Here is a 26914-nt window from a genome sequence, read left to right as displayed (position 1 = left end):
AATGGGATGAGGAGAATGTGTGCCTGTATTCCCTAAAAATGGGATGAGGAGAATGTGTGCCTGTATTCCCTAGAAATGGGATGAGGAGAATGTGTGCCTGTATTCCCTAAAAATAGGATGAGGAGAATGTGCCTGTATTTCCTAAAAGTGGGATGAGGAGAATGTGCGCCTGTATGCCCTAAAAACGTGATGAGGAGAATGTGTGCCTGTATTCCCTAAAAACGTGATGAGGAGAATGTGTGCCTGTATTCCCTAAAATTGGGATGAGGAGAATGTGTGCCTGCATTCCCTAAAAACGTGATGAGGAGAATGTGTGCCTGTATTCCCTAAAAATGGGATGAGAATGTGTGCCTGTATTCCCTAAAAATGGGATGAGAATGTGTGCCTGTATTCCCTAAAAATGGGATGAGGGGAATGTGTGCCTGTATTCCCTAAAATTGGGATGAGGAGAATGTGTGCCTGCATTCCCTAAAAACGTGATGAGGAGAATGTGTGCCTGTATTCCCTAAAAACGTGATGAGGAGAATGTGTGCCTGTATTCCCTAAAATTGGGATGAGGAGAATGTGTGCCTGCATTCCCTAAAAACGTGATGAGGAGAATGTGTGCCTGTATTCCCTAAAAATGGGATGAGAATGTGTGCCTGTATTCCCTAAAAATGGGATGAGAATGTGTGCCTGTATTCCCTAAAAATGGGATGAGGGGAATGTGTGCCTGTATTCCCTAAAAACGTGATGAGGAGAATGTGTGCCTGTATTCCCTAAAAATGGGATGTGGAGAAATGTGTGCCTGTATTCCCTAAAAACGTGATGAGGAGAATGTGTGCCTGTATTCCCTAAAAATGGGATGAGGAGAAGTGTGCATGTATTCCCTAAAAATGGGATGTGGAGAAATGTGTGCCTGTATTCCCTAAAAACGTGATGAGGAGAATGTGCGCCTGTATTCCCTAAAAATGGGATGAGGAGAAGTGTGCATGTATTCCTAAAAATGGGACGAGGAGAATGTGTGCCTGTTTTCCCTAAACATGTGATGAGGAGAATGTGTGCCTGTGTTCCCTAAACATGTGATGAGGAGAATGTGTGCCTGTATTCCCTAAACATGTGATGAGGAGAATGTGTGCCTGTATTCCCTAAAAATGGGATGAGGAGAATGCGTGCCCGTATTCCCTAAAAAGGGGCCAGTTGTGGTTTAAGTAACAATACCTCGGCCATTGGCATGCTCTGCTCATGACACTACACCCGACATTGCAGCTGACCTTGACTCACAGCAGCTTGAGCAACAAAAAGAGCGAACGAAAACACAGCAGTACCATGAACCGCAGTGGAGGCCCAACACAAAATAAACCCTAAATGAGCTGTAAAAAGTATTTCCAACAGACCATATCCGTTGTCAGTACAATGTGTATTGTCGTGACCTAATGATTCCATGATTAGTTACTTTAGGGATAATAACTGGCAACTTTCTTTTGAAGGGTGTGTGCGCGCGGGGGCGCGCATCTCTTATATATAAATATGCATGTATATACAGTTGGTTCTACTTGGCACTCACCGGAGTCACTTATTGGCTTGTTTTTGGCTCCCATCAAGCAGCTGTGTCTTTAGGTCTGTATGTGTTTGGGACTCTGTAGGCAGGTCTTTGTGCCTTTAATTCTCTTATCCTATCCTCTTCTTCCCTTCCAGCATTATCACCGCAGATGTCCTGCCCTGACCAGATACAGCCTGGGACAGTGGCTCCAAGGGCCCTACATCCAGACGCCCCGAGCCGAGCAAGCCAAGGGACAGCAGCGAAGCCCCCCGCCAGCACCATGAGCCACTTTTTCAAGATGCCGCAAGAGAAAGGTCAAGGTCCGAGCCAGAGGGGCAATGATGTCTGAGCAGGGAGGACTGCAGGGTTTTCTATCACCCCTTCCTATCTCAGGGCGCATGATGCGTCAGTCTTTGCCTTTGGACAGTTGCTGCCCTCGAAGAGCTCTGAGCATGGTAGCATGTGCCTGCATGCAGCTTCCAGACCTGAGCCATGCTCCGAGCATTGCAAGTCATGAGCCGTCCACGCCTCCGGGAGAATCTCCTGTCACTCCTGCTACATCTGTAGTGTTGTTTATCACATCACTGACGTAGTGACTGTATGACCACATCCCTCCAGTGACACTACACCACAGTGTTTTTAAAGTGTACCTAATGCAGTGATTGAACCTTCACGTTAGTGACTGCATGACCACGTCGTTTGCGACATCAGGATGTCGTCGTTGGACTCATCCGTTTATTGGCATCACTGCATCAGGGCCGATGTTCTGCTTCAGTGGAGTAGGTATCTCCGTAGGAACAGTGACGTTCTGCAGCAATAAAATCACAGGCTTTGCACTTCTGCCCCCATTAACAATGAATGAATGGTGTCAGCAGTGGAGTTATGGAATCTGCATTGCTATCTCTACTTCTGCAATAGAATCCCTTCTTCAGCAGTGGGGTAATGGCTTCAGTATTGCTGCCAATTCTCCTGCAATGGATTCCCTTCCTCAGCAGTGGAGTCATGTCTTCAGTTTTGCTGTCCATTCTCCTGCAATGGATTCCCTTCCTCAGCAGTGGAGTCATGTCTTCAGTTTTGCTGTCAATTATCCTGCAATGGATTCCCTCCCTCAGCAGTGGAGTCATGTCTTCAGTATTGCTTGCTGTCAATTCTCCTGCAATGGATTCCCTTCCTCAGCAGTGGAGTCATGTCTTCAGTATTGCTGTCAATTCTCCTGCAATGGATTCCCTTCCTCAGCAATGGAGCCATGTCTTCAATATTGCTGTCAATTCTCCTGCAATGGATTCCCGTCCTCAGCAGTGGAGTCATGTCTTCAGGATTGCTGTCAAGTCTCCTGCAATGGATTCCCGTCCTCAGCAGTGGAGTCATGGCTTCAGCATTGCTGTCACTGCTTCAGAAATAGAATCCCTCCTTCAGCAGTGTATTCACAGCTTCAGCACTGCTGTCACTACTGAACTTCCTCCTTCATCAGTGGAGTCACATCCTCAGTATTGATCGCACTAATTGCACAATGGAATCAAGCTTTAGTATTACCAACAGTGCTGTGGCAAAGGTATTGCAGCTCTGCAATGTAATCATGGTTTCAGCACTGCTGCCACTGCGTCAGAAAAGGAATTGAGTCCCAGTATGGCTGCCACTCGTTCTGCAATGGAATCTCTGCTTCTGCAAATACATCACAGCTTCAGTACTGCATTCACTGCTGCTGCTGTAATAGGATCCCTGCTTCAGTACTATTGTCTCTGCTTCTATGTTGCAGTCCCTGCTTCGCTGTTGCTGCTTCTATATTGGAATCGTGGCTTCCATATTGCTGTTGCTGATTTGCAATGCAATGCCAGCTTCAGCACTGTGATCTCTGCTTCAGCATTGCTGACAATGCTTCTTCATTGGAATCACGGCTTCCACATTGCTGTAAATAATTCAGCAATGGAATCCCAGATTCAGAAATCCTTTTGCTGTTGCAGTATTGGCCACACTGCCTCTGAAACGTTATCAGTTTCTTATTTCCTGGTTATACGTAAACATCCAGTGCCTGCAATGTACTATACAGTTTGATGTCACTACTTCTTCTGTCGAATCCCAGCTGCGAAATCCCCGGCAGTACATCAGCTGTCAGTTTCATTTGTGTTTTCAGTACTTCCAACAATTGGGTCACCGGTTTAGGACTGATATCACTGATTGATTCCTTTCTGCCGGCCTTGTCAGTAAAATCCTTAAAACTGCAGAGAAGAACCCACCTTTTCAACAATGGTGTCAGCATGCCTGCATCAGCAGTGATTTTGCCCCCCCCCCCCACTGTTGCACAACCCCCACCCCACCCTCACTGATAATTGCCATAATAACATCAAACATGTCTGATGCTTTTGACAAGCAGCAACATGTTATTCCTGTATGGGAGGCCCGGCTTTCTGATAACTGGTTGCATGAAATACTGTGGCCCTCCACTTAAAAATACTCAGAGCCTATGCACCCCCTTACATATCCAATATACTTGGAAGCAAAGCGAAACTATAAAATACCCAGGGCTCTCACCATGAAATTATGCAAATAGTCTTTCCAAGATTGCAGAAGGAATTAAAAGGTGTGTTTTTCTTGGCCATGAAGCAGTTATCAAAGGACTAATGAAGCTCTTTGAATGACCAAGCTCTTACCTGCACTATTTTGGGGACGTTTGAAGGAGTATAGAAGCTGTTTGGTCCCGCTCTTATTTCCGTTATGGTAGGGTAGTGTTTGATGGTTTGTATGAAATGTTTGATTGGTCCAGTTTTTCTGCCCGTTCCTCTGGGGGTGTTTCAACCCCACCTTCTATGTTCTAGCCTGACTGATCCTTTCCTATTGCAGAATAGCGACAGAATGACGAAAGTTTTCCCCCCAAAGCTGGTCCTCAGCAGGGTTGTGTTATTCATCAGCTCCCCAGCCTTGAGGACAGGATTATGCCTTTCCTCTGAGGACTGTGCTTCCTGCTTCTAATCAAACCTGAACACTTTCTCAATGAAACCATTGCAGGCCTTGTGACAGTGTCTTAGAGCTTCCAAATCAGCTCGGCATATTGGGTTGTGTTTTCTCTCCAAAATTAAACCTGTCCCTGCCCCATCTCAATCCATTACTTGTATTTCAAAAAAGGTAGCAGGCGCTCCTCTCCAGAAAGAACATGGCATGATAACCTGTTCTGAGGTGAGAGTTTGCAGCACACGCTTTTTGCTCACTGTACCTTTCACAGATGGGAAATATCCATTCGCATATCAGTCTTTGTCCCGCCCACATGGGCAGTCCAGCACCGAAATGCTATAGCAATTCCTCTCTAAACAAGAGTACCAAAAGCAACCCCATACACGTGTTTCAGCCTTGTTGGGCCTCATCAGTGAGGTGAAGCTGAGCCTCTCTGAGCACAGTTGTCAGTTTCGAGGAAAAGGATAGAAGTTGATTACTTTTAAACATAATTTAAATAGCTTTTAGATGTTCAGTATTTTAACAGATGAAATACTTGTAGTCCATGGCCACAGTCTCCTGCTTGGCCCACGTTGTGTAGGTCCTCTGCCTTTTCATGGTTCTTTCATGTGCACTGACTGAGCCAACCTATTTGCCACTGCGAGGCTCCTTGGCCGCTGCGCAACAATTGGCTAGGTGTATTGCTCATCTGCCTCACATACAGCACCGTTGACATTATTTTATAAAAGAATCAGAAACGAGACATCTGCTTTAAAAAACTACCCTCCATGCAATCGTTTGTTAGAAGATTTTTCCTGAGAATCAAGGCACAAGAGGCAAGCTTTGGTGGGACTCTATGAAACCAAAATGTGGGCAAATATAGATACCTGCTACCCTTACATGTAACTTGATTTTCTGGATAAGCCTCACAGTACCTCATCTTAGCAGCCGAAAGGACCAGAGTAGCGATTTCTGGGACATCATTGGTGTTTAATCAAATAATCCTGTTTGTCCTGGATATTTTAGCTGTACAGACCTTCATGGAGCATCGTCTCGGGAGGAGAGCCCAGGGGCAACGTGCTCGCCTTGGAAGCAAGACGGCATGGAGCACCACAGGTTCGATCCCCTGGTCCGCACTTAGAAACCCCTGGGTATTAAGCGTGTTATACATAACCTATCATATCATATCATCCAGCAAGGGTCCACTTGACCCCTGTAACTTGTTTGTGTTCACTGCATTAGTATTGATCCTCTTTCTTTTGCCGTCCTCCTTTCTGCGAGTCCAAGTGAGTGAGTTATGGCTCTCTCTTATAGTGCACATGGGGTCGTTTTTTATGGGTTTCTTAAAACTGCATAGTTACCCTCCAGAAGACTTACGCAGATCAGATTGGGCCATTCACCATTGCCGACGTGTCTGTGTTTAGCGTTTCAGCTGCAGGGGTTGTGGGTGAATGTCCAGGAGTCTGCTGTGGCCTCTACCTGGACATTTGAAATTTCATTCCATACCACAATCGATGCCTTTTCGATCAAGAGTTGGTTAGATGTTTCAATTACCACCTTGCCACTTGGCTTTCACCTTCCTGTTAGTATTGTTCCTTGTCAAAAGGTTTGACACAGCTAACCCAGTGCTGACGTCACCGGCCTTTGGTGGAGCGAGACCTTTGTTTTCTTTGTCTTGATGTTTAGTTATTGAATCATCCAATATTTATCCAGTGGGTGGAGACAAAACCGACTGCCATCTTCTCGCTGCCGAATTAAACCAGGACCAGGACTAGGAGCTAGGTATTTGAGTAGAAAGCGGGACTACCCAATCTTGACTTTTCCAGAGTTTCTCGTATTGATTCCCTGAAAGAATAGGCAAGCAGGCACCTCATCCTGGAACTCAGAGATAAAGCCCCTTGGAGTCAAACAGAGCATAGTTATTTTGAGTGCTCAAGTTCTTTTGAACACCCGCTGCCTCTTCTATCAATCATCCCTTTTTTGTTAGCATGCAAAACCAGTGTCTTACTCCCAGAAAGCCATCCCAAGAATGGGACCCTTCTTAAGTCTGCGAAAGTCCCCTTTTACTTGTAGTCACTCTTCTAATGTGGAGGGTTCCATCTGTCTGTAAGATTCTGTGTGTTAGAATATATCTGCCTTCTGATCCAACCACTCCCTGTATGTGTCTGTGGCAAGAGGCTTTATTAACGTTTGAGCAGAAACTTAAAGTGCAGTAGTGAACATTCATCCAAAAATGTATTTAGGAAAACAATTGAAGTGTCAGATTTGATATAACATAATAGTCGATTAACTCACTATTGCGTGGGCTGTTCTGTAATTTACTTCGCTTCAAGTCTAACATTATATAGGCAGTTGCAGTATCTCCATGGGGCAATCGCATATGTTTACTGTCTTCTGTTTTGTATTGTGGGATCCACTGCCCCAGTCTTCTCCCCCACCCCGCTAGTTTCTTGGATGCCTCGTCATTAGTTCTTTCCAATACTCCAAGCTCTTTTATAGCGCATCTTGTAATTGTTTACTTGTCACACAAGCATCCCATTCTCCTTTTAATGCAGGCTAATCAATGCCTCCTTCAACAGGAAGGATGACATTGTGGACACACGTTTGTAAACACGCCTTATCTTGTCTTGGGAAAATTGAATAGATCCTTCACCTTTCAAATGAATGCAGACTTTTAGAAAATTCACCCGAAATAAAATACGATGGTAAATATTTTCTCTTCCAATATGCTAGGCAAGACATGTTTGGTATAATGAGCTGCAGTCCTGAGAACTCTTCTGTTCATTTGTTGCCCCGTTATTCCCCTCCAAGTCCTATGTGATCTATCTACCTTTGTTGTCACAACGCATCGCCAACTTTAGGAAGGCAGCATATCCAAGCCCCCACCGCATATAACTATCTTTTAATATTGTTATTCAGAATGAACACTTCTATAGCCACTCCGACCAACTTTGGCATGGTGTCTTGTGTAAGGCAACCAGCTCATGCAGTGAGATCTTTGTTTTTGAAAATGGTTTAAAACCAATAAGCCATTTAGCCTCTGAAGACTTGAGGAGGAAAATAAACTCGTCTCTGTAGTCTGGCTTGTTAACCATTTGTGTTGGAAGTACTCCATCCCACAGGACTAGTGCTAAATAATGTCTCCCTTACCCCAGGGATCAATATGTCTTTGCAGCAAAAAGCCAGATGCATGCTGTGGGATGAAGAAAAAACGACTCCACATACATGCTTGTATAAATCAGCACCTGAATAGTGCACTAGCAGTAAAGTGGGGTCCGGCCCATGGAACACCCAACTGCTCCACAGCAGAAGCTTGCAGAAGGGGATGTTACTGACAAGAAGACCTAGAGAAGAAAGCAGAGCATAGCTCCCCAGTAGTCCCACTATGTCTGTACAGGCATGGAGGCAGAGTCCAGAATCTGGAGCCAGGAGAAAAGCCCTCAACCCAAGGTGTGGGGGGGATGCAGCAGGAATAGATGTTATCTTATGGGAGTCTTTTATATAATGCAGTTTTTCTAATGTTCATGGCTTCTTGGCGCTAGGCTAGCTGCAAGAGATGTAGTTTGAGATGGGCTATTAGTTGGAGTAGAAAGAGGAAAGCATGGGTGCTATTTCTGCAGTGTTGTGTTCAGGGCTGAAGAACCTGGCGTATGCGCGTGGCTAAGCTTCTAAGTCTTTTTAGAGGTGCAACTCCTGGAGAGTCCCGCCTAGGCATGCCATGGGTTGGCGACTGTTAGGCTGATCTTTCAAGTGCCCCCTGGCGAGTGCTTATCAAAGCCAACTTGTAGTGTTAGGCTGGGCTACCACAGGGTGCGAGCTGACTCTCACAATGGTAGTGGTAGACAGATTCTACTTGTAGTAGGGGCAGAGAGGTGGAACTAAGGGCAGCACGCGACGACGGCCAGTCTACACAGTCTATACTTGCAGAAAATCTACTCTTCATTATTAAGTCAAAGGTTAAGAAATATCTGCAAATGGTCCTATGTGCTCATACCCCATTGGCTCTCATGGTTGGATTTATATTCAAGTTAGTCTCAAAACCACATGAATGTCTCCAATTGTGCTTCATAGTGCTATTAAATGTGTGTTTCCACCCAGACAGTCTTTCTCATGGCTTGAATCTTTTCACATGTGCATCAATTAAAATGATGTTGTGATCATTTCCCCCAACTCAAACCTAGAGAAAGAGGAAAAAATGTACATGATTTAGGCGTCCGTAGGGGATGACATTTTGTTCCAAATATCAAAAAATATATTTCGCAATTAAAGTCATGTTATGCGAAGTCATATGAGAATTGCGTAAGCCACATTGGTCATACCAGATTCCAGAAATAGAAGCCAATATCAGAGCGAGTTAGAAGAGAGAAAAAAAGAGAGTGAACACTAGTGTTGTCCATTTCAAATGTATCATAATGTGTTCTTTCATGGATTCTAAGATTGGGTCCTCTTTGGAAACATCCCTATTGGGTGTTCGTTCCATGGTATCTGTTTGACGCAGGTGTTCATAGCGCTCTATGGATACGCAGCGGAATGGTTTCCATGTGTCCGGCATGTTTGAACACATTATCGTGAATATGAAATGGACACCACTAATGATCACTTTCTTTTTTCTCTCTTCTTGCTCTCTCTGATATTGGCTTTTGCTTCTGGGATATGGTCTGACTTTGATTTTATACTTCATCAGACATTGTTCCGCACCAATGTGACTTATGCAAGTCTCCTTTGACTTCTCATAACTTGACTTTAATTCTGAAATATATTTTTTTATATTTGGGACAAAATGTTATCCACTATGGACGCCCAAATGATGTACATGTTCTCTTCCTACTCTGCTTGATTTTGGGAAATGATCACGATTACAGCATCATTTTAATTGATGCACATTTGAAAATATTTAAGCCATGCGAAAGACCGCCTGGCTCGAAACACGTGTTGGCTTTTATGGTACAAATAACTTCAATAGTACTATTAAACACAATTGGACAAAATAATGTGTATTTGAGAATACATGTAATATAGAGCCAGTCCTGAGAGTGAATGGGACATGGGTGCATACGAGGCACAAACACATCACCTTTTGTAGCTCTTGATTGTGGCATTGAGCAAAAAATAGCCACCATACTTGCGCCATTGCTGCTGTCCTTTCCATCAAGAGCTGATAGAACCTAGCCCAGGGGTTCAAGAATCTAAATGCTCAATCCTTTCCATCAAGAGCTGATAGAACCTAGCCCAGGGGTTCAAGAATCTAAATGCTCAATCCTTTCCATCAAGAGCTGATAGAACCTAGCGCAGGGGTTCAAGAATCTAAATGCTCAATCCTTTCCATCAAGCGCTAATAGAACCTAGCCCAGGGGTTCAAGAATCTAAATGCTCAATCCTTTCCATCAAGCGCTAATAGAACCTAGCGCAGGGGGTTCAAGAATCTATATGCTCATCCTTTCCATCAAGCGCTAATAGAACCTAGCCCAGGGGTTCAAGAATCTAAATGCTCAATCCTTTCCATCAAGCGCTAATAGAACCTAGCCCAGGGGTTCAAGAATCTAAATGCTCAATCCTTTCCATCAAGCGCTAATAGAACCTAGCGCAGGGGGTTCAAGAATCTATATGCTCATCCTTTCCATCAAGCGCTAATAGAACCTAGCGCAGGGATTCAAGAATCTACATGCTCAATCCTTTCCATCAAGCGCTAATAGAACCTAGCGCAGGGATTCAAGAATCTACATGCTCAATCCTTTCCATCAAGCGCTAATAGAACCTAGCCCAGGGGTTCAAGAATCTAAATGCTCAATCCTTTCCATCAAGCGCTAATAGAACCTAGCCCAGGGGTTCAAGAATCTATATGCTCATCCTTTCCATCAAGCGCTAATAGAACCTAGCCCAGGGGTTCAAGAATCTACATGCTCAATCCTTTCCATCAAGCGCTAATAGAACCTAGCGCAGGGGTTCAAGAATCTATATGCTCAATCCTTTCCATCAAGCGCTAATAGAACCTAGCCCAGGGGTTCAAGAATCTACATGCTCAATCCTTTCCATCAAGCGCTAATAGAAGCTAGCGCAAGGATTCAAGAATCTACATGCTCAATCCTTTCCATCAAGCGCTAATAGAACCTAGCGCAGGGGTTCAAGAATCTACATGCTCAATCCTTTCCATCAAGCGCTAATAGAAGCTAGCGCAAGGATTCAAGAATCTACATGCTCAATCCTTTCCATCAAGCGCTAATAGAACCTAGCGCAGGGGTTCAAGAATCTATATGCTCATCCTTTCCATCAAGCGCTAATAGAACCTAGCGCAGGGATTCAAGAATCTACATGCTCAATCCTTTCCATCAAGCGCTAATAGAACCTAGCCCAGGGGTTCAAGAATCTACATGCTCAATCCTATAACGTTTACAGATAAGAAATATCTGCACTGCAGGTAAGTGTGAAGGAATACACATCAGGTAAGCGTCTCAGGAGAAAACTGGTGGCACACTGTGTCAAATGTGGCCCAAGAAAGGAGTTGCAGAAACGGTTTGAGAGTATTCATTTGTGTTTTATTTTTATTTTTCTCCCTCTCTCCCGCTCTCCTTCTCTTCCTCTCTCTCTCCAGAGGGTCTTATTTGAATAATCTCCCTCAGGGGCTTCCAAAACTTCCATTTATCTTTCACACACTCTGCGTGTCTCTGTCATGCCCACACTCTCCTCTCTTCCTTCCTGCAGTTTTCGTTTTGCTACTCTCCTTCTGCTAACACCACCCTCCCCCTCTTCTACTCCTTACATCTTCCCTTGTCCCTCTGATGTCTCTCGCTCCTTCTAAGCCTTGCTTCCACTCTTCATTGTTACTATTTCCACCATGGCACTACTTCCCTCTTCCACTCTCCTTTACTCCTCCCCAAACTACTCCCTCCTCCACACTGCTCCCTCCTCTACATTACTATTGCCCTCTTCCACACTACTACTCCATCCCCCTGACTACTTCTCCCTCTTCCGCTCTCCTTTACTCCTCTCCACACTATTCTCTCCTCCACACTACTACTCCTTCCTCCGGACTACTACTCCCTCCTCCACACTACTGCTACTACCACACCCAGCATGCTACTCTAACACTCTCCTTCCAATCACACAAGCACTTCACACTCACTACCCTTCTAAAATGCACTTACTATTCTTTCATGCACACTCACAGTGCAGTACCACTTGCACTCAGTAGCCAAAGCCTCACCTGTTCCAAAACCTGCCTACACACTCCATGAACCTTCCTCCCGCTGGTCTCTTGGTCTCCCACCTCCTCTCCTGGCCACACCCGAACAACCCACGTCTTACTATTTTCTACTGCGTCTCTTAATCCCCTCTTTGTCCAGTGTATGGTTTTCTGACCCTGGCCAATCTGGCCGAGTCTTCCTCGCCACAGCGGAATCAGAGTTACAGAATGATTCAAAATGCCAGTTAAACCCTGCCCCTGTTCTCCACACTGGGTCACCATGCGGCAGCAATGGCGGCCTTCGCTGTGAAGTGACCTAACTGACCCTAGCACTAATATAATCAACCAAGGCCAGGAGAATGACTCCTTTCTCCTGGTGGCTGTGATCTTGCACTGATGTTCTCCTAATCCTACATCCTGCTCAATATCCTATTTGTAAATAGTCTCTTTATCCTCTGAAGTTCCCCTTAAGTGCCAAGGACAAGTATGCTTTTCCTTTTTGCATAGACCTGCATCATAGCCTGGCGCTTAAGGGGTTAGGGATTAACTGTGTTTTGCTCCTCTTATCTTTTGGCTTTTCTTGCTCTTATGAGACTCCTCTTCTCTTTCTTGGAAAACTCTTGTACATTGTCTCTCTCTGGACCTTTCACCGTACCCATGGTAAAAAGAGCTAGAGCAGGTGGCACCAGCTTCCCCTACCTAGCCGCACTGCACTGGAATGCCCTCCACACTGCCCTGCGAGCCGAACCATCACTCACTGCCTTCCGTAAGGCCATGAAAACCACCCTGTTTGCCTGACCACCCCACCCTCTGATATCACCTCCATCCCTCCCCGAGATACGATGAACTGTATATGCTTTTATATGCATAACATGTATAACATCTCTGCTTTCTAATGCACTGAACGTATGCCTACTGTAACTAAGTCTCCTACAAGTAACAGCGCCACAATGCCCCTGGGCTGTCTGTGCACTATATAAATGTAAACAAATAAATAAATGTGTTGGCCAAGTCATTATAGTTCACCTTTTCCTGTGGTACTCTTTATTGTATAAAGTTTATCCTTGAGACCTCTCTGGTCTTTACTACACAAGTGTCTCTCTTTCTCATGTTCGACTCGACTCCTTGTTTCTTTTACGTGGGATGATTTTCCCCTTTTCCCAGGGTAGTAGTAACCCAATTCTACTCCTCCCACTCTGTGTTCTCTGCGGTTCGCTTTATTACATCAACAAAGTTCAAAGCTATCCACTTACTTTCCACACTTTCATCATCAGTACTGGGACAAGTTTATCTGAGTCTATGATGAGTTCACTGTGGCTTCCCAGTTTTCCTGTTCTCCCGATTACCTTATGCATGTAGGGGAATGTCTGAAATGCCTGTGGGTATTGAAAACCTTCTTCTCCCTTCGGTTTGCTTCTTGCTTCGTTCCTCGCGACGTCTGCTTCATGCGCGTTCCCTTCGTCTCTTTCTTGACTTCTCTGTATCGCGGCGGGCGATCGATTCAGGAGTTGCTTTCTCCCTGAGGTGGTATCGGTGTAGATGAGAGGGTGACCTGCCCACCACAAGTTCTGCTTGGTCACATCACCACTGAGTTCTGCGGTCCAGCCTTCCCAGCTATCTGCTTCGCGCACACGCGGGGACTCCAGCGTTCCTCGCTCCACCTCAGAACCATCCTGAATTCGTTGGGCTCCGCGGTCTACGTCAGCTACACTTGGTACAGCTGACTTACGAACAGGGGGGCTTACCCTATCTCTCTCTCCGCCTTCTGCTCTTGTTCTCTGTGTCTTTAGTCTGTCATCCCTTTTCAACCAACCCGGCTCACTCCATTGGAGATTTTAATTTAAAGATACAGTTTAGCCTTCTCCTTGGGAACAGCATACGTTCACTTTATCTTCACTCCAGTCATGGAACTTGTTTGGGTGTATTGAATAGTTCCATATAGGCCACCACATGGAGGGCATCTGGGAATTCCTCGTTGGAAGGGGAATCCTTTCCCCCAAAGTGGGAGTCTCTCCAGTTGAGGTCCCACTTGCCTCGATCCCTAGAGAGGATGTTACGGAGCGGACTCGCCTCACATGGGGCGGTTCCCCTTGGGGAATAGTGACAAATCGTCACAGTAAGCATAGTCGGTTGGAACCTCTTCCACTATATTTCAAGTCCTTGGGAATATTGGGAGGGTGGGATGCTCCATGCCCTCCTTCTCTACTGTCCTGATGCTAACGGGCAGTGCATGGCTTCGGAGACTGTCTCCTGCGAGTCCCAGCTCCTGTCTCTTTTGCTTCCCTTCGTTTAGCTCTGTTTGCATCCTGCTTACGTAGATTTGCTGATAAGACAGCTATTTCTCTCCCTCTCTCTGTCCCATTTGATTTTTTTTTCCACTGACATGTTCAGGAGTCTCCACATGGGGCAGTGCTGATCCTCTGCCTCGTATGTGTTGTCCTTTCTGATTTGTTGTTTCTCTGAAATGAGAAGAGAAATCTCTGCCAGCATTTAGGGACCAATGCATGGGTGGCTGCGGTTTGGTACTGCACTTGAACAAAGTGGCTCATGGGAAGCAGACAGGACAACTACCACTGTCCCCCTTTGGGGTAGCGCTGGCTCTGGATTACACCCTGGTAGGTGTGCGGTTCTATTCCTGCCGAAAAGGACCCCCACACGCCTGATGTTGAGCAAAGACCATACCTTCATGTTATAATGCTGTTGGACCTATACAGGAAAGAGAAGTGTAAAAAAAGAAAACCGTCCTGAGTCGCAATCCAGATCACCAAAGGGAAATCTAGACTCAACGGTGAAAGTCAAAGGCAAGACAAAAAGCTGGAGTTGACGTTTTCCCTAACGTGGCACATAGGGAATGTGTCGTACAGCGCCAAGCGTGTACCGGTCCAAATTCTGTATTCACAATTAACTCCATTGCTGATGGCCAGGGTGCTGATGCCATCAGGGAGATGCATCTTCTGCCTGAACGCTGAACGTCTTGCTGAGACTTTCCCTACCCGTCTGTCCATGCATAGGACCAAGAGCCTCTACACCTGGGGGGGATACCATGGGATTGCTGTCCCGTCTGTCCATGTGTAGGACCAAGAGCCTCTACACCTGGGGGGGATACCATGGGATTGCTGTCCCGTCTGTCCATGCGTAGGACCAAGAGCCTCTACACCTGGGGGGGATACCATGGGATTGCTGTCCCCGTCTGTCCATGTGTAGGACCAAGAGCCTCTACACCTGGGGGGGATACCATGGGATTGCTGTCCCGTCTGTCCATGCGTAGGACCAAGAGCCTCTACACCTGGGGGGGATACCATGGGATTGCTGTTCCCGTCTGTCCATGCGTAGGACCAAGAGCCTCTACACCTGGGGGGGATACCATGGGATTGCTGTCCCCGTCTGTCCATGCACAGGACCAAGAGCCTCTACACCTGGGGGGGATACCATGGGATTGCTGTCCCCGTCTGTCCATGCGTAGGACCAAGAGCCTCTACACCTGGGGGGGATACCATGGGATTGCTGTTCCCGTCTGTCCATGCGTAGGACCAAGAGCCTCTACACCTGGGGGGGATACCATGGGATTGCTGTCCCCGTCTGTCCATGCACAGGACCAAGAGCCTCTACACCTGGGGGGATACCATGGGATTGCTGTCCCCGTCTGTCCATGCACAGGACCAAGAGCCTCTACACCTGGGGGGATACCATGGGATTGCTGTCCCGTCTGTCCATGCGTAGGACCAAGAGCCTCTACACCTGGGGGGGATACCATGGGATTGCTGTCCCGTCTGTCCATGCGTAGGACCAAGAGCCTCTACACCTGGGGGGGATACCATGGGATTGCTGTCCCGTCTGTCCATGCGTAGGACCAAGAGCCTCTACACCTGGGGGGGATACCATGGGATTGCTGTCCCGTCTGTCCATGCGTAGGACCAAGAGCCTCTACACCTGGGGGGGATACCATGGGATTGCTGTCCCGTCTGTCCATGCGTAGGACCAAGAGCCTCTACACCTGGGGGGGATACCATGGGATTGCTGTCCCGTCTGTCCATGCGTAGGACCAAGAGCCTCTACACCTGGGGGGGATACCATGGGATTGCTGTCCCGTCTGTCCATGCGTAGGACCAAGAGCCTCTACACCTGGGGGGGATACCATGGGATTGCTGTCCCCGTCTGTCCATGCACAGGACCAAGAGCCTCTACACCTGGGGGGGATACCATGGGATTGCTGTCCCCGTCTGTCCATGCACAGGACCAAGAGCCTCTACACCTGGGGGGATACCATGGGATTGCTGTCCCCGTCTGTCCATGCACAGGACCAAGAGCCTCTACACCTGGGGGGGATACCATGGATTGCTGTCCCCGTCTGTCCATGCGCAGGACCAAGAGCCTCTACACCTGGGGGGGATACCATGGGATTGCTGTTGGTCGGCGTTGCACTCAGTTCAGACGATTATTAAACAGGCAGTGCTTGAACACTTCTAAAAATGAACAGTCTTCGGACCCTTCAAATCCTTCTAAGACCAATGCATTGGCTTCTCTTTCCTGCCAAAATGTCTTCCCAATCATAAGCCTCTGCAAAGTAAATGAGGTCGGTTCAGGTGGCGGTGGCGAAGGCGGAAACATGAAGTTGGATCTGTTGGAGCTGGTGAACAGCATCAGGACGATGGCAGAGGTAGACCGTGTTGGTTCACAGCTGCTTTTGGATCTGTCTGCAGCACTAGACACTGGTGTGCCTTATCCCCCTGGGTGGATTAGCTTAAACTGGTACCGAGGACACTTGCGTATAACCAGTAGCTTCCTTCTGGAGTGAAAGTTTCCTTGGTAGCTTTACCCTCATTTAAGTCGGTACAGAAAATGGCGCGTGTACATCCTCGGCCCTGTCACCACTTCTTTTCAATGTGCATATGGGCCATCTGGCAATCAGTTCTTCACTCTGCTTTACGTGTGTGCCCAAATATAACTCCGTAGTCTCATAAGTCCTCAAGAGGCTACTTGTATTGCCCACAACAGGTTACATTTCCAAGTCTCTGAGTTGGAAATACCAGTGTTTAAAAGGGCTGAGAACATCAGGAACTCAGATTCCTGGTTTGGAATCCTGGTTCCCTGGCCAGAGCCTCTTTGCCACGCTACAGATGTGGGCATTGTTTTATATGCCACCCTTTTTTAAAAGTAGATTAGCGCGTCCTCCAATCCTTTGACTGCCACTTATGCTCCAAAGACATGGGGAAGAGCAGATTGTCCTCTCGTGAGACTACATTCCCAGAAGCGTGCATTTGTCTCTCATGAGACTGCATTCCCGCAAGCGTGCATTTGTCCTCTCATGAGACTACATTCCCGGAAGCGTGCATTTGTCCTCTCATGGGACTACATTCCCAGAAGCGTGCATTTGTCCTCTCATGAGAATGCATTCCCGGAAGTGTGCATTTGTCCTCTCATGAGTCTACGTTCCCACAAGCGTGCATTTGTACTCTCATGAGACTACATTCCCGGAAGCGTGCATTTGACCTCTCATGAGAATGCATTCCCGGAAGCGTGCATTTGTCCTCTCATGAGAATGCATTCCCGGAAGCGTGCATTTGTCCTCTCATGAGACTACGTTCCCGCAAGCGTGCATTTGTCCTCTCATGAGACTACATTCCCGGAAGCGTGCATTTGTCCTCTCATGAGAATGCATTCCCGGAAGCGTGCATTTGTCCTCTCATGAGACTACGTTCCCGCAAGCGTGCATTTGTCCTCTCATGAGACTACATTCCCGGAAGCGTGCATTTGACCTCTCATGAGAATGCATCCACAGGTCATCTTTCCGCTTATTGGCCCCAGTTGAAAAGCATTTAGCCTTCAAGGTCCACTGCCTGCTTTCTATGACATTATAATTGTAATTGGTTATTTATAACGCGCTTAATACTAAAACGCTGACCTGGGAATGGAACCTGTGGAGCTCCGTGTCGTCTTACTTCCAAGGCGAGCACGTTGCCCCTGAGCTATCCTCACGGCAATTGGTCCAGATTTCTATGCACTACCAGCCCGCCATAGCTTTACGCTCCAGTTCCATGCATTGGCTAGCAGTACCAGGAAGCTGCGCTTTCTTCCAGGAGTGGCTGCTCCATTTTGTCCCATTGGGATTCATTTCAGGAAATGTTTTGTGTCTTTGACCTTAATCTTTCGTTTCACCAAGCCATGCAAGCGTGACTCCTACAGCTCAAGACACGTTCCAGTCTCGCTGCTCCTTGCATCGCCTTTACTTTTGCAGGTCAGGCGCATGCCATGTGTAACAAGTTTTGATCAGTCACAACACATTTGACTTGTGCGTTTTCCCACGTGTCTATTAACATTTTCCTCATTAAAACTATTGCTGCATTTCAGTTGCAAGCAACATTTGCAGTGTTCTCCCCCTTTTAACATGTATGTGCCCTACTTCGCACTGTGCTATTGTTAAACCTTAGTGAGCCTAACACAGTTGCATCATACCTCAACCCTTTCAAGTTGTGCTGTTATGTATTTCCTTCTGAATCGCACCCTTTTCCAAATTGTTTAAATCTATCTTTGCGTTTCATTTCCAATTTCCCGTTCTATACCTTCATTGTGGTATTCCATTGCAAGCTCAACATGTATCTGTTTTTTCCCTACAGCCCCAATTTTACTTCTCATTCCAAAATAGCTCGGGGTTGCTTTGCCAGCTTATCTGGGCTGCTGTCTGCTTACTTACTCTTTCCTATCCAAGGCCTTTTGTTGGAATACTCTATTCATCCTGGAAGAAATGTAGTGGTGTGTGCTAGCCAGGTTCGGGCTTTGCCCCTTTATTTTGCATTCTCACCCCATCTGCCTCCTGCACGCCTCCCGCTATCAAACATTTGATGTTTTCTTCAATATAATACGGATATAGTGATCTGGCAAAATACCATTTGTGTACCAGAATATCTGGAGTCTGGGTATCCTTGTGGTCCTTCCATTGTCGTAAGAGAACATATACTTGCCGAGGCCGAGACGGCTCGCTGTCCTCCTGCGTAAATGGAAAGATTCTGTACCTGGTGGATAGGAACCAAATGTCTCCCCAGGGACCGTCTGGATTATTTCAGCCCATGCTTTGGGGTAGCTTTGGGGTTCCGTTGCTTGTGGCAGGGCTGCAGAATATCTTCTTTGTCAGGTTTGCAAACCTTGACTCTAACCCTGGCCCTGAAGCTGTGCATTTTACTATTTTGCACAAATGTCTTTGCTACACAATCGCCTTCATCCTGTCCAGGCCACTGGCCGAACGTATTCATGGCAAGTTTCGATACACGCAACTGCAGCTAGTTATGTGCATGCCGCGCGACCTCCACCTCATGTGGTGGGAAGGGAGGCACGGCAAGTGTTATTACGGAGACAATAATGCCTTATGTTCCCCTTGCAAATGGAAACAGTTATTTATACATAGACTGAACTTCTACAACACATACAAGAAACTAACTTGTCTCTTAGGGGTTAACCCTTTGACAGCCATCATAAGGTGCTTCTCTTTTGCCCTCTGTAATATATTTGGGTGGGGGCTGATCTACTTACGTCCAAGTCCCAGAGACCCATGGCCAACACATATTTTTGGGCTGTGGCCTAGAGTGGCCGGCAGTCAAAGGGATAAAAAATGAGTCTTAATGTATAATATAGCATTCACGTTAGCAGCCAGAGTGGTGCTATGGAATCCTGAGGGCCAATCAGTCTCCCAAAGGTGGCATTCGGGATTGCCTGGGCTCACAGAATTCAATGTGCTCCTCCGGCTTCTCCGCGCATCCCGCAGTCACTTTAAAGCTAGGTCTGGAGATGATTCAGTTGTTATCTATCGCTAAATATTGGCAGTTTGCCTATTTTAAGTTGTCCCAGTTTTTCGCATTGCGGAACTGAGATATATCATAATCCCCCCTTTTGGATCAAGGCAGTTTCCCCTTAACTAGACGCACACTCCTCCAGTGTTATCCCCTTGGTCGGATCAACTAAATGTGCTGCATGAACTGGGATCCCATTGATGTATTTTCTGTGTCACCTGTCTGTGGAGCAGCCTCTTTGAACTCTCTCCGGAAGCTGAGGGAGGTTGTTATAAGAGGAAGTATCTCCAAGAAGCCTGCAAGTAGCTGGCAACGTCTATTTCCCAGAGGATTCCGTTCATCATGTCCTCATTGCAAATGCCTCCACAAGTCGCAGGAACTCTTGAGCTCATCTCAAGGCCATCACACAGACGTAACTGGGTTTGCAATGATATCAACGGCACATTGCACTGCTAACTGATCAGATAATGAAATGGTCCAATATGGACCTCTCTTGATTCCTTTCATGACCTTTTTTGGTCTGAACCCATACTTCTATACATGTATCCCAGCAGTCACTATCACTCAACCTTATGTTATTTTTTTCCCAGTGGTGTGACCTATGTCTGACAGTTATGTACTCTGACTCACCCCCTCTTTGCTATCTCTCCCTTACTTTTTCCCAGTTTCTTTTTCACCCCACAGACCACGGTCGGGTCTTCACTCTTGGTGGGGTCACATTTCAGTGCTTTACGACCACTAGGTGTTGATCCACGCAGAATAAAAACAAATGACCGAACATCAAGGTAACTTTCCAGTGCTCTACACCAGCAGACTGTTCCTGAGCACTAGTTCCAGATGATTAAGCTAATGTATATCTTGACATGAATGTAAATGTTTCTCGTAATTATGTTCTCGATCTTTTATAATCATGTGTCTGTTGCTAATTTGCTTCTGCACCGTCTCATGGAGAGAGACTCGATCGCAGAATGGACCGTGTTGAATGTTCCAGAGGGCTCAATGCTATTCAGCCACTGTTACCAGACACGGGCTCTGGGCAGGCGCAGGGTCTGTGTGGATCAACACAGAACTCTACTCTCCATATGGCTGTGTTGATCCCTTTTGCAAAGGAGGATTTCTCTCTCTACTCGGATGGGAACTTTGCATAGGAGAATGAAGGATAATCAATGGTATCAGCAGCAGGTGGATCATCGATGTCTCCACAGCATAGGATGAGAGGCTTTCCCTATACACTTGCATGATGCAGCCGATGTACTTTACTTACAAGAGCCCAGATCTGCTCCTCTCCTGGTCTCTGAGGACATATGTGTATTGTAGCACTTCATGGCCCAGGGCGGAAATAAATGGCGGTGCAGAGGGATTGTTGGACTTTACCACAATAGTTTGTACCAGCATTTATGTGATTTTGTGACCTGCGTGTAAGAGTTGTAAGAAGTGTACACGGTAATGTAGCTCATTAAAGGATACGCTGTAGAACAGAATGTAAATTTGCCTTTGTCGTTTATTGAAAAGCAGGATCAGTGGCTTTGTGGAACACTGCTTTTATGTTTCCAAGAGTGTTGCGGACGGCCAATTGTGGTGCACAAATGACGGGATCCAAGAAGTATGGTCTCAGTATTTGTATTCACATGGTGCACAAAAACGAAAGACCATAACAAATGAAAGAGCTCCTTGGGACCACCACGCACGTGTCTCACCCTCTTGTCCCATGGTTACTGCTGCTGCTTTGGCCAACTACCTCTATGCAGGCGTTCCTAGGTACCGTACACGTGGCTAGATACCAAGAGGCTCTTCAGCAGTGCGGTGATCGCTTCCCTGGAATTCATGGTTGAGGCACCTCTGTATCTCCTTCAGCAACTTCACGTGGAGCTGGGAGCTTCTGCACCACTCTCTAGTTTCCAGCCTCCCCCCTCCATTCTTCAGAGAGTACCTTAGGTTCCTGTAGCTTCTAGAATCCTCACTGCTCTGATCTTCCTGGTTGGAGCTCATGCCACATCCTGCCTCTTTCACCTGTCTTGGCCCACCCTTGCTTCCTCGGACCTTCCTCCTTCCTGCTGTTGCTCTGGCCTCCATCTCCTCCTGATGCTGCCTCCAAACTCTCACCACCTTCACCTAATGTCACCTCTCCTGCTTCCATGTCTCACCACCTCCTGATGTTACCCCTCTCTTCGAAACGGTCACGCGCACCTAACGCGGCCTCCTCTTCCAGTTCTTGATCTCCGTCGTCCTCTTGGCTTCTTCTCACCCTCCCGCCTGCAGCAGCCTGCACTCCTCAGCCATGCTTGTAGCATCCTCAATGGTCTTCTATCTGCTAGACACAACCCGCTCCAACAACCCATACCTTTAGAGTGAGTTGCCTATCTTATATTGGGGGGATTACCTCCCGCCCAAAACCCTGCAGGGAGGGACTTGGATTGAGGACCTGCACAGGTGGTCTGCTAGAGTCTGAGGGCTGAGACTGTTCTGGCCCTTCATTTCCTGAGTTTCAGAATGAGGCTGAGGGAGCCTGTATAAGCCTATATGAACCCTGGTGGCAATCTTGAATGGCAATTGTTTATAGGCAGAGTCCGGAAGAGTAGCATGAGGGAGAAACAAGCCTGTACGGGGACGCTGCACAGACAAGTTACGGTGGGGAGGTTTAGGATGATTGTAACCCTGCTTTGGGTTCCTGGTAAGATCTGTGCTTGTTTGGCACATCCCCGGTCTCTCAGGCCGGGCTCATAGATGCAAACTGGTCCAAGAGGCTTTGTTGGACTTGCCAAATCAGTTTTAATGATCCGTGGACTCCCGGAGCATTCACCCACCATGTTTCTGGGGCCCTATATGGGTAAAGGTGGGACTTTGGTAGCATATGTCTGTCGTCTGCTGTGCGATGGAGCACTAGGCATAGTGACCCTGGAATCCTCACTCCACCACAGAGCCCACTATTCACAGTCCCTCTGTGGTTCCCGCCCCTAGAGTCCCTTCCTTGGCAGCCCCTAGGTTCTCGCAGGGGGCTTCCTCATGAAGTGCTTTAAGGACTGATACTTAATAACAGTCAACTTTATTTACTGTTATTGTTGCACACTTTCTTAAATAAGCCACACCTAGTCACATAACTGCCAAACTGCAAAGGGAAGGCCCTTCAAACGCCTGTACGATAATCGAGGACACGTGTGCAGAGGTGTAGCATGGCTCTGCATTGTGTGGAATAAGATGGGACGGTGGTATTACCCAAATTGACCTTTTACAATTGACCTTTTGCACAATTGACCTAATTATAGCGGTCCTAATTGACCTGCACAATTGACCTTTATATTATTTTAGTTATTTTATATATGTATTGGGTTGGTTTTAGATTAAAAATAATATAAGGGGATTGGATGGGGAATTGCGGGAGGTTTTGGATTGGGTGGGAGGGTTTCCCCCCGCATATGTCCTAATTGACCTTCTAAATTAGGTAAATTCTCCCGAGGTCAATTCTCCCGAGGTCAATTGTGAAAAGGTCAATTAGTATACAACCGGGACGGTCAAAGCACCTGAAGGGAAAAGCACGCAATCCATTAGGTATTCTCATGATGGAAACTGCCCTAATGCCAAGGTGGTGGAGAAGCAAAAGGAATGGTATAGAAAGTAGTCCTTGTACCCTTATGTATGCCCTACCTATCAGGCTGTGCCGACATCTGTGAAATTTGATATGTATAAATGTGCACCCTGCTTTTGTTCGTAAAGGGTGGTTGCCCCAACATAGCCCCCATTCCACTTGATCTTTCCACCCATCTTTGCGTAACCCAGCTAACCCCTGTGTATCTCATGTTTTGCTATTAAGAGAAGGTTGCACATTTTCAGTTCCTTTTCATACTGCACTTCTCACATCATGCAAGTTGGGCCATGTCTCTCCTGGCGGGGGCATGGGGGTGGGGGGTAACATACGGGTGGATGTGGCTGCTCCACCTTCTACACACAGTGTTGCTTCTCCACCCACAGAAATGGAGAAGGTGTTTGCCGAATGGGGTTGACTGCAGGGACTCTGCTTTGCTTGCGGATGAAGTTCTAATGTCCCTTCTGGTTAGTTAAAGGTTAGGTGGTCGTAGTATGTGCTTTTCGAGGGGATTGGGTCCTCCGACGTATTCCATATCTATGACAGGTAATCACCACAGCTGTGCTGCTTTGGAAAATTTTCTACGTCGATACGCTGTCCTCGAGGGCCTCCGTCGAGCCGACGTCACCGGATGTTATAAGTAGGACGCACGACGCCCATAGCCTCAGTTCCGTTTTTTCCACGAACGTGTTCGCTTCGGAGCTCACGGCGCGCCTCGGTTCTTCTGAGCTCTATTCTTTCGGTTCTTCAAACCGGTTTGTTTGTGAAGATTTCCATGATGTCTTCGTCTTCTTCTACCCCGCGGCCGGGTTTCAAGAAGTGTCGCGACTGCGGTTCCAAGATGTCGCTGATGGACCCGCACAACGCCTGCCTCTGGTGCCTCGGTGAGGACCACGCCATGGACGATTGTGATGATTGCCAGTCGTTGACTTCGAAGGCCTTGCGGGATCATAAGAAGAAGCTTTCTGTCGGTAAGGCGGCCAAGCCCCGGAAGTCGAAATCCACTGGACGTTCCACTGACGATTCGAGGGGCGACTCTCCGCATTGTCGTCGTATGTCCAGGGGGGTCTCGGTCCCGGAGTGGATCCTGCCATTCCTCTGCCTTTTCGAGGCACTCACGGAAGCGCCGTCACTGGTCCCCTTCCTCGTCCGAGGACTCTGCCCGTCAGCGGGTTGCTTGTCCCAACAAGCATTCGACTCCTGTGGAATGGGATTCATTTCGTCAGGAGATGATGGTGATTTTTCAGTCGCGGGGCACAGTTCCGTCTGCGCCGTTGAAAGACGCCGGCCGTGACCGTGCTAGGGCCACCACTCGTACGCCTTCGGGCTCGGGTGGTCGGCGCGATCATCGAGCACCTACGAGGTCTCGATCGGTCGAGGCGGATCGCTCTAGACATGCCTGCTCCAGGTCCCGGTCCTCGACGACCTCGAGACCGTCGGAGCCTGTGAGGTCTTCGAAGAAGACAACGGCCGCAAGGTCGTCGAGGGACTCTCTCGAGGCTCCGCCTCTGAGGAAGCCGTCGATGTCATCGGGTCCCAGGCTGTCGAAGGACACACTCGGGGCTCCGCCCTCGAGGACTGTGTTGAAGCCGTCGGCGCCACGCTCGACGTAGATTCCGATTCTATTGACGCCCTCGAAGCCTTTCGAGGATGCTTTGTCAGAGGTACCCCGTGGCACGGTGGAACCTCCTAGAAAGGCTCTGGTCAAGTCTAAAAATGTCTTTGTCCCTTTTTCTGTGCCCCCATTCCAGCCTATGGATTATATTTCTGAGGTGGAAGAAGGGTCTGAGGAAGAAGGTTTGATTCCTGATGAGGTGCCTGACGAGATTTTGTCTGGTCATAGCCAGATTGAAGACCTGCGTCAAGCATTGCACCACGCCAGTGGTCTGGACACCTCTCCGGAGGTGGTGTTCGGTAGGCCTGAGCCTGGCACGCACGCCGAGTCCTCGTATCGGCACCTTATGTCAAGGGTAGCGGAATATTTGGGGTGGTCTGTGCCACCAGTGAATTTTCTGCAGGATGACCTGACTGATAGCCTTGACCAAGGTCCACCAACTGATCCGGTACTGCAATTCCATATGGCCTTGCAAAGAAGGGTGGCAGCGGCTTGGACTGCTCCGGAGAGTCCCGGCAGTGAGCAAGTCTTTGCCGAAGAAATACCGTCCAGCCAGTAGCGACCTCAGCTACTTGACTATGCACCCCACTCCGGAGAGTTTGGTGGTGCAGACGGCTACGGCCCCGGCAAAACAGGCGTCGTACCCTACCATCCCTCCTGATAGGGACGACAAACGTTTTGATGGCTGGGCAAAGAAAGTGTTTTCTTCTGGGGGTATGGCTTTACAGGCAGCCAACTCTGTGTGTGCCTTAGCATGTTTCACTCTTACTCTGTGGAATTATGTCTCTTTGGCGGCTGAACATATTCCCGAAGGGGAGAAACGGGATGGTTTTCTTCCTCTTGTTCAAGATGGCAAGGACGCCATGTGTGAATCCGTTCAGTTGGGTCTGGACATGGCAGATTGCGTCAGCCGGTCCATGGCGGCGAGCACCGTAATGCGCAGATTTGCGTGGTTGCGGAAGTCGGGGTTTGCTCCTGATGTACAAGCCCGGCTTCTCAACATGCCCTTTGATGGTGAACATCTTTTTTGCAGCAAGGCTGACGAGAGCCAAGAGAGGTTGCAGACCTCAAAGGCTGCAGCGAAGTCGTTGAGCGCTGCAGTTCGCCAACTTCCACCTTTTCGTCCTAGGGGACAGCAATGGAGGGGAGGTTCCTTTCGATATTACTCATCCTTTGGTAGATCGAGAGGAGCTGCAAGTCAAAGGGGCCACCGTAGGAGTGCCAGAGGTGGAAAACAAGGTACTCGAGGTGCCAAGGCCGCTCGGGCAGTTGCCTCTTTACCCTCAGGCAATGCCGCTTCAGCTCAGTCATGAGGCCATGTCCCATGGTTCGCCGGTTGGGGGAACGCTGGCGCAGCATCTTGTAGAATGGTGTGCCATTACTTCAGATGTGTGGATTCTGGAGATCATAGCCCACGGCTACTGTCTTCCTTTCCGGCAGAGGCCTCACGACAATCCACCAGGGAATCTCTCTTTGAAGAGTCCGGATCCGCTCCTTGCGCAGGAAATACAATCCCTGCTGGAGAAAGGCGCCATAGAACTGGTGCCTGTAGCGGAGAGGAACAAGGGATGGTATTCCCCTTATTTTTTGTTTTCGAAGAAAGACGGAGGATTGCGACCCATCATGGACTTGCGTGCTTTGAACAAGCTCCTCAGGAAGGACAAGTTCAAGATGGTTACTCTTTCTCAAGTCCTCCAGGCCCTTCAACTCCAGGACTGGTTGGTGTCTCTCGACTTCAAGGACGCTTACTTTCATGTGCCGATCCATCCCAAGCACAAGACGTACCTGAAGTTCGCGGTTGGCGACTCGCACTTTGTTTCGGGTTCTGCCGTTCGGATTGACCTCCGCCCCGAGGGTTTTCACCAAGCTCATGGTGGCGGTGGTAGCATATCTCAGGAAAGGGGGGATTCACATCTACCCCTACCTGGACGATTGGTTGATCAGGGTGCGCTCTCCGGAGCAAGTCCTGGATCATCTGTCAGTCACCTGCCACTCCCTTCACAAGCTGGGCTTCTCCCTCAACTTAAAGAAGTCCCACTTGATGCCAACACAGCGGCTCCAATACATCGGAGCAGTGCTCGACACATCCCTGGGGCAGTGTTTCCCTCCCCAGGTGAGGGCTCATCACATTCAGCAGATGGTGCACAAGTATCAACATGCCCAGAGTCTCCCAGCGTTCAAGTTCTTGAGGTTGCTCGGCCTCATGGCATCCTGCATTCTTCTGGTGCCGAAGGCCAGGTTGCAGATGAGATCTCTGCAATGGGCTCTCAAGATGCAGTGGTCACAGTCCTCGGGCAGGATGTCGGACCCC

The 26914-nt window shown here is 48.0% G+C and overlaps 1 protein-coding gene across 3 annotated transcripts in view; it reads left to right on the top strand.

The window, feature by feature from the left end:
- The window catches only part of GPATCH2L (G-patch domain containing 2 like), a 281236-nt gene extending 272584 nt beyond the window's left edge, over nucleotides 1-8652 (top strand). For 2 of the 3 annotated variants that reach the window (XM_069638026.1, XM_069638027.1), the window contains exon 10: nucleotides 1678-8652. In XM_069638026.1, coding sequence (XP_069494127.1) covers nucleotides 1678-1871 — 194 coding nt within the window. In that variant the 3' untranslated portion in view covers nucleotides 1872-8652. The remainder of the gene's footprint in view (nucleotides 1-1677) is intronic. The other variant, XM_069638028.1, reaches the window with a different exon arrangement.
- The last annotated feature ends 18262 nt before the right edge of the window (nucleotides 8653-26914 follow it).

This window comes from Ambystoma mexicanum, chromosome 14 (genome assembly GCF_040938575.1).
Source record: "Ambystoma mexicanum isolate Mex_15411 chromosome 14, UKY_AmexF1_1, whole genome shotgun sequence".
Taxonomy (NCBI): Eukaryota; Metazoa; Chordata; class Amphibia; order Caudata; family Ambystomatidae; genus Ambystoma; species Ambystoma mexicanum.
Note: the sequence above shows the minus strand (reverse complement) of the source record. Positions and strands in the feature narration are given on the sequence as shown.